The sequence below is a fragment of the Spermophilus citellus genome (assembly GCF_964194105.1).
Source record: "Spermophilus citellus genome assembly, chromosome: 1".
NCBI lineage: Eukaryota > Metazoa > Chordata > Mammalia > Rodentia > Sciuridae > Spermophilus > Spermophilus citellus.
In genome coordinates, this window is record NC_138182.1 from 76,050,364 (window position 1) to 76,069,237 (window position 18,874).

At 35.3% G+C, this 18,874-nt stretch overlaps 1 protein-coding gene across 2 annotated transcripts in view; it reads right to left on the reverse strand.

Moving 5' to 3' along the window:
• Positions 1 to 403: 403 nt before the first annotated feature.
• The window catches only part of RNF17 (ring finger protein 17), a gene marked incomplete at its 5' end in the record, with an annotated part of 109,804 nt that continues 91,333 nt past the window's right edge, over positions 404 to 18,874 (reverse strand). For both annotated transcript variants that reach the window (XM_081292129.1, XM_081292128.1), the window contains 8 exons: positions 404 to 642; positions 1,673 to 1,862; positions 3,072 to 3,207; positions 9,296 to 9,458; positions 12,197 to 12,313; positions 14,728 to 14,784; positions 15,948 to 16,073; positions 18,725 to 18,805. In XM_081292129.1, the coding sequence (XP_081148255.1) occupies positions 544 to 642; positions 1,673 to 1,862; positions 3,072 to 3,207; positions 9,296 to 9,458; positions 12,197 to 12,313; positions 14,728 to 14,784; positions 15,948 to 16,073; positions 18,725 to 18,805 (969 nt within the window). In that variant the 3' untranslated portion in view covers positions 404 to 543. The remainder of the gene's footprint in view (positions 643 to 1,672; positions 1,863 to 3,071; positions 3,208 to 9,295; positions 9,459 to 12,196; positions 12,314 to 14,727; positions 14,785 to 15,947; positions 16,074 to 18,724; positions 18,806 to 18,874) is intronic.

Sequence of the window (18,874 nt, forward strand, 5' to 3'; positions counted from 1 at the left end):
AAACTAAGCCTGAAATAAAACAGGAAACTTCCCTCTGGTCTTGTAGATGTTCTGCACTGTCTATACCTAAAAAATAAAATGTGTGTTACTTTAAACCTCTGCTTTATGTAAATTGTTCACATATAGTTGTTGAATCACAAGAGTTATGTGAATGAATAAGATAAGAGGTATCTGTTAACCCAGTGCTTTAAAAACTATCAGGAGCTAACTGTTCAGTCATGCCATATGCACACCACAGTTATATGCCCTGAATTACTTATGGTGCTCACTGTCCTGCTCGCCCCATACCCATCTGGTACTAGGATGGTCACAACAGCCATTCCAGTGTTCTCATAAATATGGGGCCTCTGATGCTGATGCTCAAGAGGTAAGAAGGGCCTAGGAAGAAATTTGGAGGAGAGATTCTTGTAGAGTTTTGTTGTCATTCCTTTGAGAATCAAGGAAAATCAAAGGGTGCTTTTATAAGCAATTCAGCATTATTTATGCTATGGCAGTCACATGCTTCATGTCAACTGGAAGAGTGGATGAGAAAGTACACTTACATCATTCATCTTTGTCTGCCAGCCCCATTTCTACTAATGACATATGAACTGGATACTGTTCATCTTCATATAATGTCACTATTTGTTCTGGTGCCTGAGCCTAAAATTGAAAGATACAGCTGTCAACAAAACCATGTCTTTGCTGCCCTTTCCTTCCTACTCTGGCCATTCAATACACAGGAGGGAAAAGTCATTCTCTAGACTTATTTCTAATTTATACTTTGTATTTCCAAAGGGCATCAGCAATGTTTCCTGCTAAATCCATTCTTTCTTTTCTTCTGCTCTATCTAAACTGTAATTAAGTCTCAATGTTTTCCTAGATGGACTTTAATTAATTACCATTATCCATGTTAAAGTTGTTCTGTGCTCTACACTCAAAGTCCCCTGTTTGCATAAACAGAGTATATTTGATTGTTATTCACAAAGGTGAAAAAAATACTTATTTGTAAGAAATACTTGCCCTGGCTTCTTGAGCGAAATCCTACATGAACTCTACACACACACCACTGTGACATGCATAGGGGTTTTTTAAACAGCACTTTCTAGTAACATTACTGTCTCATGAACTCATCATATCTTATGTGTAAATCCCAAAGTCATGGATGGGACCAGGCAGGTAACATAAAGGAAGGAGGGAGGCAGGCGGGGTCAATACCAGTAATAAGGATGAGGACAACCTCTGAAGGTCAACTAGCTGACTGCCTTCCTGGGAAGGAGATTGGGGATTTCAATGATATAGATATGTTTCTATGATAATCCTCATCCCTGCAAATTAACCTAACCCATACCTCTGTGGTAATACTTATTGCATTCTAACTCAGATTAAGTAGTGGTTTGCATGTTTGTTTCCCCTCTTTAATTTACAAGTTCTTTAATTATAAGTTATATAGCTTGATTATTTAAATCTTACTCATTACCTATCATGATAGAGATAATAAATTTTGTTATATATAAGCTAAAATACCATTTAACAAATCTTAAGATTTTTCTTGTAGTATGCACAGCTTTTTATGCCTTAACTATTACATTTCTGCATGTAGATTTACATAGAAACAAAACACTACAAAATTAATAGGAACTGCTGGAAATAGTTTTTAAGAGAATTTTGGCTAATAAAGATAGATATTTACCATGGAGGAAGCATAGAGCTGTTTTCCTTGAAGACAATCTATCATGGCCCACAATGCCTCCATGCTCCACTTGGGACAATATGGTATTCTTGTCTTTCCTGAATCTCTTATAGGAGGTTTAAAACCAGCCAAGAGAACCTTTATGGCTCGGGCTGGGTACTGCATAAGATGAAGAGGAATTTGACGCAGTCTGTCACAAAAGAAATGTTTTAAATGTTTAGAATGTTGCAATTCAAATTCTCTTTACAGTTGAAACTATAAAACTCTTAGGAGAAAATATAAGGGAAAAGCTTCATGATGTTGGATTTTGCTATGAAACTAAAAGCATAACCAAGAAAAGAAAAACCAAATAAAATGGATCTCAAAAGTAAAAACTTCTGTGAATTAAAGGACATAATTATAGTGTTAAGGCAGCCCATGGAATGGAGGAAACTATAAATAAAAATGGACATTTCTCCAAAGAGAATATACAAATGGTAAAAAAGCACATGAAAAGATGTTCAACATCACTGATGATTAGGGAAAGGCAAATCCAATTCACAAGGAGTTCCTACCTTGCACCCATTAGGATGTGAAGGGAAGGAGGGCAAGGTGGGAGGGCAGGAAAGGAAGGAACAGAGGTGGGAGAGAGACAAATCCCCCAAATAGGAAACCACTGTTGGTGAAAAACTAGAATCCCTGGGGGAACTGCTAATGGGAATATAAAGTGGTATAGCTGTTATAGAAACCAGTTTATGACAGTTACTCAAAAAATAAACTTAGAATATTTGATCTAATAATTCCATTTCTGAATATATATCTAAAATAATTGAAAACAGGATTTCAGATATTTGTATACACGTTGATACGAACAGTATTCACAACAGGTAAAAAGGTGGAAGCAACACAAGTATCCACTGATGGACAAATGGATAAATAAGATGTGGTGTGTATAAATGATATTATTCAGCCTTAAAAAATGAAATTCTGGCACATGCTACAACATGGATGAATCCTGGGAATAATGCTAAGTAAATAAGACAAAAGGATGAATACTGTATGATTTTACTTATATAAAGTACTTAGAATAGGCAAATTCATAGAGACTCAAAGTAAATGAGTTATTAGAGGCTTGCAGGGGGGGGGTGTCAAATGGGTTGTTTGATAACAGAGCTTCTGTTTGATAAAAAAGTTCTGGAAATGAAAAGTGGTGCTAGTTGTGTAACACTGTGTAAGTATTTAAAGCCAATTAATTATATATTTAAAAACAGTTAATAAATTTATGTATATTTTATCACAATAAAAATCTAGACTAAAAATCATTAACACATAATCGGCTTTAGTTTTTTTTTCTTTTAAAAGCAGAGGTAAGATCTTCTCCCAAAACAAAAAGGAATCATTATTTGACTTTTTTTTTTACCTGTTTACTGTCAGCTTTTCAGTTGATCCATAATCAACAAACTGTACCAGGACAGATAAAGGATTAAACTCTTTAATGGATACAATCTTTGCTCTATACCATAAGCCATCAGCATATTCTGCAAGGCAAGGCATTTCTGGAAAGGCAGGAAAAGGGGAAAATCATAAAATTGCCTATGATTCTTTTTTTCTGAATTTTTTTTTATTGCCAGTGGACCTTATTTATTTATATGTGGTGCTGAGAATCAAATCCAGGGCCTCACACATGCTAGGTAAGCACTACAATTCCAGCCCTGACTCTGATTTTCTTAAAAATATTTTAATCTAGAAAAGTACAAAGATGTAAATATAACAACCATATGCTCACTACCCAGAATTAAATAGAGAATTGCTTTATGTTAGCCTCTACTGCTCATATTTTATAAACTTGCCTTACTAATTCCTTAACATTAAGCTTTGAATTAGAATTCCTAATTTTATTTTCATGGCTTAGGTCACCTTGCTACCAGTCCACTTCTTCCAAATCTCTCATAGTTTGGGTTATGTTTTGCAAGGGAAAAGAAATAGTTTCTATAGTTCCTGTTTTCAATGCTGTCATCCAATCCTTCTGTGTTAAACAACCATATTAATTAAATTTTATAAGTTCAATTACACTGCTCTTATTTAAAAATTTTCAATGGCATCTTAACTGCCTGCATACAGTCCATAACACTGCAATTTATGGGCTTCTTCAGAGCCTTGCAAGCAATTCCTACATCATGTACTCAATTAGTTACCTCAACATGATTACTTAATTTAAAATCTTAATGACTGTACTTCATCATATTCATGTCTGTTCCTCTATCAAGAATTTTCTCCTAGAAGTGCAAGTCCCTGAGAGACTGAAGAAGAATCAGTGATCAAAATGCCTGGTAAAGCAAATCCTTCTGAGAAAAAGTCTTAACAGTTGAAAAGAAATTAAAAAAGAAAATTCAATAATGAGGAACTGGAGTTGTCAGAGAAACAGGTTAGAAAAACAGGAAAAAAATCATCCAAAGTATTTATCTTCTTCAAATTTTTGACAAATAAAACATACTAATATAAAACAGATAAAGACAGCATCCAACAGAGAAAAACCCGGCAATCTCTTTCAAGAGTACCAGACAGCATTTGCAAACTATGATACAATCAGTAATAATAGCAATTCTGAGTAATACTATTAAGAAAAAAGAATAAATTCAGTATCAACTACCTGAAAATAAGATTGCTATAATTGTGTGAAACCATGAAAGTTCCTCCCAGAAAGCTGAAATATTTAAATGTTTCAGATCTACAGAAAATGGAGAAGGCATGAGATGGAGCTAATGAGGGAGGAGGTCTGACATTACTAAGAAGAGACCACAGAATCAATGACTGAAAATATTCAGAGACTTAAGAACAAAATTCAAATTGTGGTACATGAGGTAGAAAAGGAGAAGGTAAAACATGCTTCAAATGGATTTTAGTGGAGTACTCTTAGATGTTCTTTACAATTCGTACCAGATGAAGAACTTGATGTTTATCAAAGAAGCCTGTAAGAAATTAGATCTCTTTAAGAGTTTATAGGTTGTTTCATATTAATTTAATGTTTACGATATTAGAAAGGCCAAAGCCTAATATGCACTTTATTCTTTTTGGGGTACTGGGGATTGAACTCAGGGGCACTTGACCACTAAGTCACATCCCCAGCCCTATTCTGTATTTTATTTAGAGACAGGGTCTACGAAGTTGTTTTAGCGCCTCGCTGTTGATAAGGCTGGCTTTGAACTTGCAATCTTCCTGTCTTAGCCTCCCGAGTTGCTAGGATCAGAGGTGTGCGCCACTGCGCCTGGCCTGCACTTTAAAATTAGTATGTAGTCCTGAAAACTCTGTGTAGAGCAGTTGCTAAATCTAGAAAATCAATATTTATATTGTTGTCTTGCATTTATTTGCCTAAACCCATAACATAAGAATACCCATGATCTAATGATTTATAATGGCAGAATGAAGCTCATTTATTGGTTAGCATGGAAGAACTGTTACATTGAGACTTCATATATGTAAAGTGTTTATGTATAGTGCCTAATGAATAATGAAATAAGTATTTGCTTTAGCTGATAGCTTGCATTTTTCTGTCTAGTCACCTGGAACTGAGAAATTCTCAGGTGCCTTTACTCTTACCTAACTCAGTCTTTTGGGGAGTCATTAAGATTTGCCAGGTATTTTAAACTTTTTTTTTAATATTTATTTTTTAGTTTAGTTGGACACAGTACCTTTGTCTTATTTATTTATTTTTATGTGGTGCTGAGGATCGAACCCAGGGCCTTGCAGATGCTAGGCAAGTGCTCTACCGCTGAGCCACAACCCAAGCCCTTAGGTATCTTTAATTTTAAAGTACCATCAACATTTTATTTCTTTGGTTGGTTATTGAGTAGATATTGGATATTTATTTTCTGCCTTCATTAAATCATATTCTTATTTTAAAAAATTATTAAAAAGGAACTTAAGCACCTGGGGATGTGGCTCAAGCGGTATCGCGCTCGCCTTGCATGCGTGCGGCCCGGGTTCAATCCTCAGCACCACATACCAACAAAGATGTTGTGTCCGCCGAGAACTAAAAAATAAATATTAAAAATTCTCTCTCTCTCTCTCTCTCTCCTTTCACTCTCTCTTTAAAAAAAAAAATCAACCAAAAACTGTTTTGGGAAAACAGTGTTCAAGAACTGGCTGCCAAAGGCAAAAGGTAACTTAAACCAAAGAAGGCAGCAGATAAATTCAGGATTATATAAAATGCAGTTTATTGGAGACTATGGAGTGTCTTGTGTGGCAGCAAGACAAAAGAATCCCTTCACCCTACAGCCGGAGGAAGCTAGACAAAGGTATCCCACAGCTGACCAAAATGCACCTGGGCTTTCTCAAATACTGTTAACATGTCAAAAGTCAGTTAAGAGACAGTTCAGGTGTCAGTGTCTACCACAAATGCTCAGCTGACTATGTTAATGGATTTGCTTATCGTACAGAGTTTGGAATATATGCCAGAGTCACCTGGTAGTGAGATGATGTTTACCACCAAGGTGGCTATAGTCATTTAATGCTGGATCCTTATAAATCCCTTTCTTATAAAACTGTCTTCATCATGTAGTAAGCATATGTGTCAACAAGTGATTATTTCTTTGGTTGGTTAGTGAGTAGATATTGGATATTTATTTTCTGCCTTGTACTTTAGAGGTGTGTAGTATTTCAATGTCATTTGTTTATATATCAATAATCTTTCCTAAGCCACTACTGTGTATTGTCTTGGTTCTTTTATCTATTTGTAAAATAAATTAACTATAGACTGAAAAAAAAACAAAGAAAAACCAAAACACACTCCTGAGGTCCCCCCTTTTTGAGGGTGGATACTGGGTACTGAACTCAGGGGTGCTCTGCCACTGAGCTACATCTCCAGCCCTTTTTATTTGAGACAGAGTCTTGCCAAGTTGTTGAGGCTGGTCTTGAACTTGTGATCCTCCTGTCTCAGCCTCCTGAGTCACTAAAAACAGCAGTGTGCCACCATGTCTGGCCATCCTGAGCTCTTCTTTTTACATCTAGTCTTCTTTCAACATGACTTAAAAAGATCTGACTATAACTGATCAAAGCCTTCTCTGTGATCCTGTGGCATTATACACAGCCTTTAATATGAGCTGTTACTTTATACTAAGATTACATGTCTATCTACCTGTTCTTTGGAGCTCAGAATTAGAGTTTACATTCCTAATATGGTATCTGGTGCAAATTCTCAATATAAAGTGTGTTAATGAATGGCAGGCTTGAGTAAAACTGGGAACATCAGCATAGTATTTACACCCTTCTAAATTTTAAAGTAGGTAGAATATGCCTCAATATCCTGTCTTATTCTACTTCCTATATCATGCTCTCTAGATAATTCCACAAGGAAAAATAGAGTTGTGAACAAATGACATTGAAATACTACACACCTCTAAAGTACAAAGATCTTTATTTTAAGTAATCTAAAAATTTTTTAAATTATGTATTTTTGCTGTGCTGAGCCTTGAACCCTGTACCTTGTACATGCTAGGCAAGTACTCTACCACTGATCTATATATTCCTACCCCCTCAAATAATTTTTTATTAGTTATTCCTGAAGGTGTAAAGTCATCAATAGAATAATAAAGAATCTCATCTATCTGTTCTGTCCTGCATAGTTAATAACTGAAAATATTGTTAACAGTCCAACTTTACCTTGCTAGACTTAAAAACATGGCTTTTTAAAATAGAACTTAAAAAACCCTGAAACCCCTATTTGTCATTTTAACACAAAAACCCCTCCTTTGATATAAATTCCTTATTGAACATACCTATGCATTACTTTAACTTTCATACTTTAAATAAATTTTTATTGAAGTATAAAATATTCATAAAAAATGCACAAATAAGGGCTGGGGATGTGGCTCAAGTGGTAGCGCGCTCGCCTGGCATGCGTGCGGCCCAGGTTCGATCCTCAGCACCACATACCAACAAAGATGTTGTGTCCGCCGAGAACTAAAAAATAAATATTAAAAAAAAATTCTCTCTCTCTCTCCTCTCTCACTCTCTCTTTAAAAAAAAAATGCACAAATAATGTATGTTTAACTCCATGAACTCCATGTGACTTCCCTTGAGATATGAACAAAATGAAGAAGGAATTGTTCCCTCTGGACTGTAAACAGGGAATATATGAAAAAAAACCATGAGTTTTATTTACTCATTTGATATTTATAATTTTATAAGCACCTACTTGTGTCAGGTATTCTTCTAATTGCTGGTGACCCTGAGTCACCTACTCCAGTGCTATTTAAAAGAGGTGAGAAGAAGGATGGAGATTTGGAGGCATCTGAAGGTGGAGACTGTTTTATATTGAGAGGTCAGGAAAGACTTGCAATAAAGGAACATGTGAACAGAGACCTAAACTGTCACAGACAGCCTGGGGAAGAGCATTTCAGGTGGAGGCAATTGCAAGCAATATTCATCAGCCAAAAGTAGATCATGACCTATTAAAATCTCTCTGAACTCCATGCTGCCTGACAACCCATCAGAAGCTCTGCTTTTCAGTGGCTTTCTCAGTGTTATTTAAGCAAATGAAATATGCTTGTTCTCATTTTATTTGTTTATGTAATATTTTTGTGCTACTTCAGTAAGAGAATGTATTTTAATAACCTTATGTACTTAATAATCATAGATATTTGTGACAATATTTTTGTAGTCACAGAATAAAATAAGCATTGCACTCTGAAAAAATAAAAAATAAATAAAATAAAATCTCCCTGGAGAGGCTGAGGCAGGAGGATTACAAGTTTGGAGGCCAGCCTTATAAACTTAATGAGACTCTGTCTCAAAATTAAAAAAAAAAAAATTAAGGGGCCGGGGATGTGGCTCAAGCGGTAGCGCGCTCGCCTGGCATGCGTGCGGCCTGGGTTCGATCCTCAGCACCACATACAAACAAAGATGTTGTGTCCCCCGAGAACTAAAAAATAAATATTAAAAAATTCTCTCTCTCTCTCTCTCTCTCTCTCTCCCTCTCTCTTTAAAAAAAAATTAAAATAAGGTAAGACATGAATTAGGTTGATATACTTTTTCCTTTGCTAAATAAAGTATCTTCTGATGAATAAATACACCTCTATCACATATTGATATAAATGTATAGGCACTCTTGCTATTCACGAACTGTCAAACCACAAACTAAATAGATTTCCCTTACAGCAGAATCATGCATATTTAATAAAGCCTGAAAGAACAGACTAGACAGAAAAAAGGAATTTAACCGATCCTGATGGACCAGGACAGTCTTGAGTCCCCCATCTCAAAATTATCAGTGTAGGTGGTTTATAATTGAATCACTGCAATTAAAAAGTCTAAATGGCAACTTTCACTATTTGAGCTAGCGGTAAAACTTCATGCTTAGAAAATGATCTTTTATACTTTATGCTGTCAATTTCCCAACATATAGATTTTTTGGGAAGTAGAAATATCCCAGAGGATTTGCTTAACTCCTCTTTTAGTTTATCTTCCTACTCTAGAAAATGGGGGAGAGATCATATCCAAGTTATCTTTGGAATTTGAAGATTTCATGCATGTAAAATGAGTATAAGAAAATACAGTTAGCATTAGCAATAACCCAAACTCCTGTCCATTACAAAAATCAAGTTTTGCTAGTAACCTTATTTTGTTTAAAAAAAAAAAAAAGTATACCTGTTCTAAAATCTGTCAGAGGAGGGAATGTCTCTACATTCTTATTAAACCTCTGCAGTGCTTCTTCAAGACTCTCGGATTCCGATTCCCAGCTGATGTCATCTGTGTTACTATGATGGTTATACTGACTACGGTTTTCTACAGAATCAAGGCAAATGTACACCTAAATGGATGGAAGGGAAGGAAAAGAACTTTCAAGTTTTGTAATTTCTAGTATTCACTTATGTGGATGAATTATTGTGGCAAGTGGTCTCAAAGCCCCAATGATCCTTGCCTCCTGCTGCTTACCTCACTGTAGTTCCCTCCCATATTCTACTACCCTGATTTTGTAGCCAAAACACCACCATTTGAAGTAGGGTGTGACTATTGAGGCTGGATAAGAGACATGTGGCTTTGTTCTCTGGTGCTCTTGTTGGGGAATGCAAGCTCCAGGAAGTCTGTAGCCACAGCCTAAGCAGGCCACTGGAAGGGCCTCAAGGATGCAGAACTGATCTCTCCAGGTAATGTCATATCTTTTTTAAAAGTGAATTCTACAGTCCTCATCAACATCTTGATTACAACCTAGACTAATCCTGACCTAGACTTAATTAAGCAGTGTTTTTTAACCTTTTTTTGTTTATTTTTATGTGGTGCTTATGGTCGAACCCAGTACCTCACATGTGCCAGGCAAGTGCTCTACCACTGAGCCACAACCTCAGCCCAATTAAGCAGTTTTTTTGGGGGGGTACCGGGTATTGAACTAAGGGGCACTCAACCACTGACCCACATCTCCAGCCCTTTTTTGTATTTTATTTACAAACAGGGTCTCATTGAATTGCTTAGTGCCTTGCTAAGTTGCTGAGGCTGGCTTTGAACTCGTGATCCTCCTGTCTCAGCCTCCTGAACCGCTGAGATTACAGGTGTGTGCCACCATGCTTGGCCTAATTAAGCAGTTTCTAGATTCCTTACTCTCAGGTGTGTTGCTGTAAGCTGCTAATTTGGGGCAATTCATTATGTAGCAATAAATAATACAAAAATTATTATAAAACCCAGCAATAGTTGTACACTATTATGGTCTCTGATGAAAGTAGACAACAAGTCCTTTCCTTCCTGTGAGACAATGGTTTACTATGTAAAAGGTTGAATGAGCTGCTTCTAATACTTGTCTTTTCCTCCTCCTTTTTGGCTAAGGACATGTAAGTTTGAATTTATTTTTTCTTTTTGTGGTACTGGGGATTGAAACCAGGGCCTTGCACATGATAGGCAAGAAATAACATTAGAAATAAGCTAACTTTCTGGGAGCGGTGGTGCATGCCTGTAATACCAGTGGCTCAGGGGGCTGAGACAAGAGGATCTTGAATTCAAACCAGCCTCAGCAAAAGCAAGGTGCTAAGCAACTCAGTGAGACCCTGTCTCTAAATAAAATACAAAATAGGACTGGGGATGTGGTTCAGTGATTGGGTGCCCCTGAGTTCAACCCCTGTACCAAAAAACAAAAACAAAAACAAAACCCTGCTTCCCCAGCCTGTTACAACAAAACTCAAGTTTTGTTAAGAATCTATTTCCTGGGCTGAGGCTGTATATCGGTGGTAGAGTGCTTGCCTCGCCAATGACACCACATAAAAATAAATAAAGATACTGTGTTCATCTAAAATTAAAAAAAATATATTAAAAATATCTATTTCCTTCAAAAAATAAGTATACCTGTTCTAAACTCTGATAGAGGAGGGGAATGTCTGTACGTTTTTTTTTTTTTTTTTTTTTTTTTTTTGGTACTGGGAATTGAACTCAGGGCTGCTTACCCACTAAGCCACATTCCCAGCCTTTTCTTTTCTTTTTTTTTAACTTTCTTTTTTAATGATTTATTTATTTATTTTGCATTACAATTCTTAACATATTATACAATAATTTATCATATCTCCGATTATATGTAACGTATGTTGACACCAAATTCACATCTTCATACCCAGCCTTTTCTTGAACTATATTTAGGACAGGGTCTCATAGGATTGCTTAGGGCCTCACTAAGTTGCTGAGGCTGGCTTTGAATTCATGATCTTCCTGCTTCAGCCTCCCGAGCTACTGGGGTTACAGGCATGCCCCACCATACCTGGCTGGAATGTCTCTGCATTCTTATTAAACCTCTGCAGTGCTTGTTTAGGCTCTTTTTCAAGGCTGTAACTCCTTCACTGAGCTACAACTCCAGCCCTTTTTTATTTTTTGAGACAGGGTCTCCCCTCAGTTGCTCAAGCTGTCCTCAAAATTGCAATCTTCCTGCCTTAGCCTACTGAGTAGCTGGGATTACAGGTGGTATACCTGTGCTGGGCTTTATAAGTGATTTTTCTTTACTGCATTATTCAGTCAGTCAACATTCACCTAGTGGCTACTAATATATATGTGTGTGTGTGTGTGTGTGTGACTATTCTAAATTCTGGAGAATATATCAATGAATAACATGGATTAAGAGTCCTATTTTCATGGAGTTACTTTCCAGTGAGGAAAGTAGACAAACATCATAAATAGAAATAGGTTTTTTTTTTTTTTCCGTATCACTTATCATCTAACAACTTACTAACCCACAGCAATCAGGGATTTTGGTATAGGAAAAACCATACTGCTAGTGAGATGTTTATGATTTTATAGGAGGAAACAGTTCTACCTTAAATATCTAAAAAAATCAATATAAACACAACAGTGAGTAAAGGCACAAGACACTGAACCTAGAAGGTGTTACCAAACACCTGCTTCATGACAAATAATAAATGTCTGAGGAGGATATTACATGGTGAGGCCAATTAGAGATCACCAGTTTTACAATATTTACAGTCAGGAAGTTGGAGAAGTGAAGAAGCAATTCTAATATTTAAAACGAAGATTGCTGCTATGTTTTTAACCACTACCCAAATCACCCAGATGATATACTTCGTTAGGTGAGACAACGTGTTTCACTTGAACAGCATACAGTTCTTCTGGGGGAGGTAGAGATGAAGACAAATATGGTGGTAAAATAGGAGTCTCCGTTTCAGACAAAAGCAATTCCTGAAACACCACAAAAATTTCAAATTTCAGAATGACAATCACAAAAATTGACTATAGAAATTCATTCTGGTGTTAATTTACTTTCAATTAGCAGAAAGCAAGTTATCCTTGATATTGAAAATGACAATAGTTTTGAGGTAGTAGAAACAAAATGTTGTAAGATGTTTAGCTTTCTTTTGTCCTCCATCAACAATAATTGGCACTAATGAATAGGACTTGGGTATCTGAGGTGCAGAACAGGGGCAATTTCCTTTTGCCTTTACATGCTTCTGTAGTATTTCACTTATTTTTAGAATAATTATTTTCTAATAAAACTAAAATTATATATGAAATGCTAAAAGATTAATTAAAATCATCAAAAAAGGTGAGTATCTATCTTATCCATCTCTTCTGTTCTGCAGTGCTGGGGATTGAACACAAGGCCTTGCACATGTTAGGCAAGTGATCTACCACTGAGCTACACCCCCATTCTCACATCTTTTTAAAACGTACTTTTTACTCCTTGTCCATCAATGGATAAAATAATAAAAATGGATAAAGAAAATTATATATATATATATATATACACACACACACACACACACACACATACACACACAATGGAATTTTATTAAGTCATAAAGAAGACTGAAATTATGTTATTTGCAAGAAAAGGATGGAACTTGAGACCATTAAATTAAATAAGCAAAACTCAAAGTCAAGGGTTGCATGTTTTCTCTCATATGTGGAAAATAGAGAGGAAAAATGAAAAGTGGTGGGGAATAAGTAGAGGAAAGGGATCAGGGGGATACAGGAGAAGAGGGAAGGAGGAAATACTGGGGAATGATATTAGCCTAATTATATTGTTACATTGTATGTATGTATGAATATGTAACAACAAATCCCACCATATGTACAACTATAATGCACCCATAAAAATATAGAAAAATTAATTTTTATTCTTAAAGAATATGATAAATAACATAAGCAAATAAAATCATCACCTATTTGTAGGTTAGTTCATTACTATTAAACATTTTCAAATTCTGGACAAAACCAAAGCAAATATTATATCTAGGGAAGTTCAGCAAAAGTGACTATAGCTGAATTTTACTGATTTGTTACAAAGTACCTACTTTACTACAAGCATGTTATGTTTATATCAAATAAATAAAATTCTACTAATAAAGCTTAATTTATTAAAACTCTCCTTACACGAAAATACACAAGTGACTAAAAAAACCACATAAATTTGACTTAACCAAAATTAAAAGTTATAGTGCTTAAAGGACACTATTAAGAAAGTGAAATGATAACCCACAGAATGGAGAAAATATCTGCAAATCCTGTACCTGAGAAGAGATTGTATACAGAATATATAAAGAACTCTTATAACTCAATAATAAAAAGATAATAAGATAATCCAACTAAAAATAGGCAGTGGATTTGAATAGATATTTCTCCAAAGAAAAAATATAAATGGCCAATAAACCCATGAAAATATGCTCAATATTATCATCAGTGAAATGTATATCAAAATCAGGATGGATAAAAAAAATTTACAAAAAATGGTGTGGACATAGAGAAAATAGTGTGAATGCAAAATGGTACAGCCCCTCTGGGAAAGAGTTTTATAGTTCCCTAAAATGTCAAACATAGTTACCATGAGACTCAGTAATTCTCCTAGGTATACACCCAAGAAAAAGGAAAACACATGTTCACATAAAAGCTTGTACATGAATGTTCATAGCAATATTATTTACAATCACCAAAATGTGGAAACAAGCAAAGTGTTCATCGACAGATGAATGGATAAACAGAATATATCCATACAATGGAATTTTATTTGTCAACAGAAATACTTCTATGTACAACAACACACAAGGACCTTAAAAACATACTAAGGAACAAGAAAGGAACAAAGGACCACATATTGTATGATTCCATTTATATGAAAAGTCTAAAACAGGCATACCCAGAGAGACAGAAGATTAAGTGGTTGCCATAAAACTGGGGAATAATGGGGAATGAGTACTGTTTTTACAGGGTTTCTTTTTGGAAAGTTTTGGAATTAGTGGTAATAGTTGCATAACTCAGTGAATAATTCTAAGAACCACTGAACTGTACATTTTATTTTATTTTATTTTTTTTAAAATATTTATTTATTTTTTTTTAGTTTTTTAGGTGGACACAATATCTTTATTTTACATTTATGTGGTGCTGAGGTTCGAACCCAGGGCCTCGTGCATGCTAGGCAAGCACTCTACCACTGAGCCACAATCCCAGCCCCAAACTGTACATTTTAAAAAGGTGACATACAGTATATAAATAATATATCAGTAAAGCAGTTATAAAGAAAGTTCTTACTTCCTCATCCTGTATCAGATCCTTTATGAAGCATGCAAATTTTCCAAAGTATTTGGATTGTAACTTACCTCGAATTTTATTTCCCAACTTTCTTCCTCATACTTTTTATTGTAATCTGCTGGTTTCTAAAACAATATAATATCATTAATAAATAAAACAATTTTTATCTACATAATATTGTTTTACAGCACTTTCATATTTCATCCCCACAGATATGGAGGCATTATGTTATGCTAAATATGTATCAATGATAATTAGTTTATTAGGAGACAGTGGTACCTAATACCTTTCCTTTTAAAATATGCACAGTGAAGAGTACAACTGGAAAAGAGGCTAAGTAATTTTTATCAACTGAGCTTAATACATGGAGAAACTTTTAGATAATACATGTCTGCACATGCATGCACACATATGCGTCTCTGCTTAAAAAAAAAGCTGGTGTGAGGATTACAGAAACAAACTGACATTGCAGTTTTATGACTAAGAGAAGAAAGTAAATTTTGCTTGGTTGTATACTATCACTAAAATGAATGTTTAAACACCTAACAAGCAAACTGTTTCTCTAGAAATAAAAACATCTTGGATATAAAATATTATTATGTATATACTACTCCTCTCAAGGATTTTAAGCAGCTTGAAATGTGAAAATGTATCTAAAACATTAAAAATGGAAGTAGGCTACAGAATAGGCTATTTCTTTAATACGTTATGCTGAAAATATGGCTCTAAGTTTTCCATAAGAAGATATACAGCAAAAACTTCATAAAGTTTGAATATCCCCTATACTTGGACCAAAACAATTCAGATCTTGGAGATTTTTGGATTACTTACACAGACTTTAATCCAAAAACTCAAAATGCTCCAAAATCTGAAAACTTTTTGAGTATGATGCTGGCACTCAAAGGTTTAGAATTTTGGAGCACTTCAGATTTTAGAGTTTTGTATTATTCCTTCCTGTCAAATCAAAGGAAAAAAACATTTTGTCTGAGGAGCATTTTTTTCTATCACTGAATTCTACAGAGTTTTTATAATGTGCTTCCCTTGTTCAAACAATACTGGATAACATGGCATCTCATTAATTTTGAAGGTACAGAAACATTAATTAAATCTTAATGTAAAGAGTTTTTCAGGACAAGCATGATGCAGTATATTGCTTTCTCAACAAAGAATTTACAAATTCTCATTCTTAGGTCAGATATGTAGAATCATATTTAAGACCTGAGGTATAAAATGTAACAATTTAATCAGATATTTTCTATTGTGTAGATTCTTATAGAAAGTCACTTACTTCTTTAAATATCTCTTCACAGTGTTCAAAAGTGCAGTATTTATGGTGTGTCATAAAATAGGAAAGTGACATTCCATCAAAATAGAGATGAACAGACAATTTCCCCCATGGATTTTCAGGCAATTCCTATGTTAAGTTCAAAAAAGGAAGATTATTATTCTAAAAAATAAGATTTATTTGATGTGTTATAGTCAACAAATATGAAATCAGGCTTCCAACAATAACAGTATGAGCAGATAGCTTGACTAATGCTCATTTCATAGAATTTTCTTCCTGGTATTTGACTTTGATTTCTGTAAAATATATTTACATGCCATAATAGTATAATGTTTTCTAGTTATTTATTAGAAGCCATATATAATTTACTATTTATGTCAACTTCAGACAACAATAATAATTTATACTTAGTAGAGGGGAGAAAAGGTGTAGAGGTGAAGAAATAAAGTTCAGTTAAAAAATATAAAAATGGCAGAAATCAGAAGACATTAAGTCTAGCTGGGCCTGGTGAAGCATGCCTATAATCCCAGCAACTCTGGAGGCTGAAGCAGGAGGATCACCAAGGTAAGCCTCGGCAACTTAGTGAGACCCTGTCTCAAATAAATAATAGAAAAATGCTGGGAATGTAGCTCAGTGGCACATTGCTTCTGGCTTCAATCCCCAGTAAAACAAACAAAATACAAAATATACAAAATATATTTACCAATATACAAAAAAATATATACAAATAAAAGAATAAAACAAAAATACACACACCTGAGAAGGAATTAAAACAGTTTAAAAGCAGGATTCATTACAATGACGTTTTAAAACTCTGACTAAAGGCTGGGGATATAGCTCAGTGGCACAGCTTTTGCCTTAGGCGTGAGGTCGGAGGTTTAATCCCCAGCATCACCAACCCCGCCCCCACCACTTCCCCCACCAAGCAAAAAAGAAAAAAAAAAGTAACTTTGCATAAAGTCCATTCACAATTATTAGGTATTGATTGTAACCGTAATAGGTAAGCTTAAATTTCCACTGGTCCCATCCTTGTCTAAATTCAATTCATCTTCTCAATTCATCTTCTCACTAAGCTACAATAATTGTTTTCCAGCTGATCTCCCTGCTTCGATCTTTTCCTAAGACCCTGTCTCCTATCATCATAATATCCTGAGAGAAATACTAGATATATTTCACATCAGAGCCTACAGTGTATATATAGGCAACACTGGCCCTCAATGCAGCAGCTCTGCTATTCCTTTCACAGGCTACTGCTCCAACCTCAGAGCCCTTGGCACCTTCTCCAAGAACCGGGATGGTTTGTCTTCTCACCATTTTAAGATCTAGACTCAAATGTCACCTGACCACTGTTTTTAATGAGGAACCTCCTCCTCAGCAGCAGCACTTCTTTCTATCAGCATTTTCTGCTTTTTCTTCCAAGCGCTTATCATAACCCAATAGATTTTATAGTTTGTTTTTTCTTTTTTTTTTTAAGAGAGAGAGAGAGAGAGAGAGAGAGAGAGAAAGAATTTTTTTAATATTTATTTTTTAGTTTTCGGCAGACCCAACATCTTTGTTTGTATGTGGTGCTGAGGATCGAACCCGGGCCGCATGCATGCCAGGCGAGCACGCTACCGCTTGAGCCACATCCCCAGCCCAGTTTGTTTTTTCTTGTTTTCTGGTTCCCACCACTAAAATGGAAGCCCCACAAAGCAGGCATTTCTGGAATGCTCTATACTTGAAGTAATTACAAGTGTAGGACTGTATCTCCTTTAGTATATATGGACAAGGAGCACATATAGGCATGTTCATACACAGCAGTCTTTGCTATACTACAATGGTTCTTCTGACTATGTTAAGCTAAGCAGCAAAGAAAGTCACCTTGACCAACTGAAAAATTTCAATCTGTACCTTACTTCAGTGACCTGCCATGTGGTCTAAGAGCAACTAAGAGAGGGGCTCTTAGTACTGACATAAGCCATTTTATTATTTAATTAAGGGTCTGTGGCTCTTTTTAGGTCTTCATCACTTTAATACAAAAATACTTTCCTCAAACAACTACAGGTTAACCTTCTTATACTTCATGGCTCAGAAACCTCTACTGGGGCCCAGCAACTATTACCTCAGTCTGCTGAATCCAAATCACCACTCCTCCTCCTCACAAAAGCCTCCACCATCCTGTCAGTTGTATATTTCTGAAAAACAACTCACTGTGCCTTCGTGCACTTACTTTCATGGTCAGGAGAACTCTACCATTTTTTTTTTTTTTAAGGGATACCTCCATTCTCACCACCTCTGAATTTCTATTGTATTTGCCCTTTTTACCCTTCTTTTGGCTCTCAGTACACTGCTCTGTGGTGTGAGATTTTTAGGTTTATGTCTTGTTTCATTAACTAGAGAAGGTCTTTGGGGATAGGGCTTGTCAATGACAGGCGTTCTTAGATTACCTAACACAGCACTGTAAACACAGCAGTATCCTGAAAACTGCTGCATATATTTATGAACATCTTCAACAATGAGATATTGCTTCCTGTATCCAAGTAAGTGAGATGTTAATAAATACTCTTTCAAATTTCTGACTTTATTGGTTATGAAAGTCTCAGGTACTTGCTCAAAATTAAGCTTATTTAAAACAAGCCTAGGTACCAAAGTAGTAACTTCTCCGATGTTAAAGGATGATTCATATGCACATTTGAACACATAATAAGATGGCTTATCATAAAATATTGCTCAAATGATGCTAATTATAACATTTTATGGCAGATAATTTAAACCAACCATATATGCTTTAGACACATTACCATAATGTGAACATCCACCTCTCTCTTTGAAAGCAGCTCCTGAAGAAGCTCTATTGCATCTGGCTGCCAGACATTCCCAACCTATGTGGGATTAATACACTCAGATTCTTTCACAGTTTTACAAAGTGAGACAAAGCATAGAGCAAATAA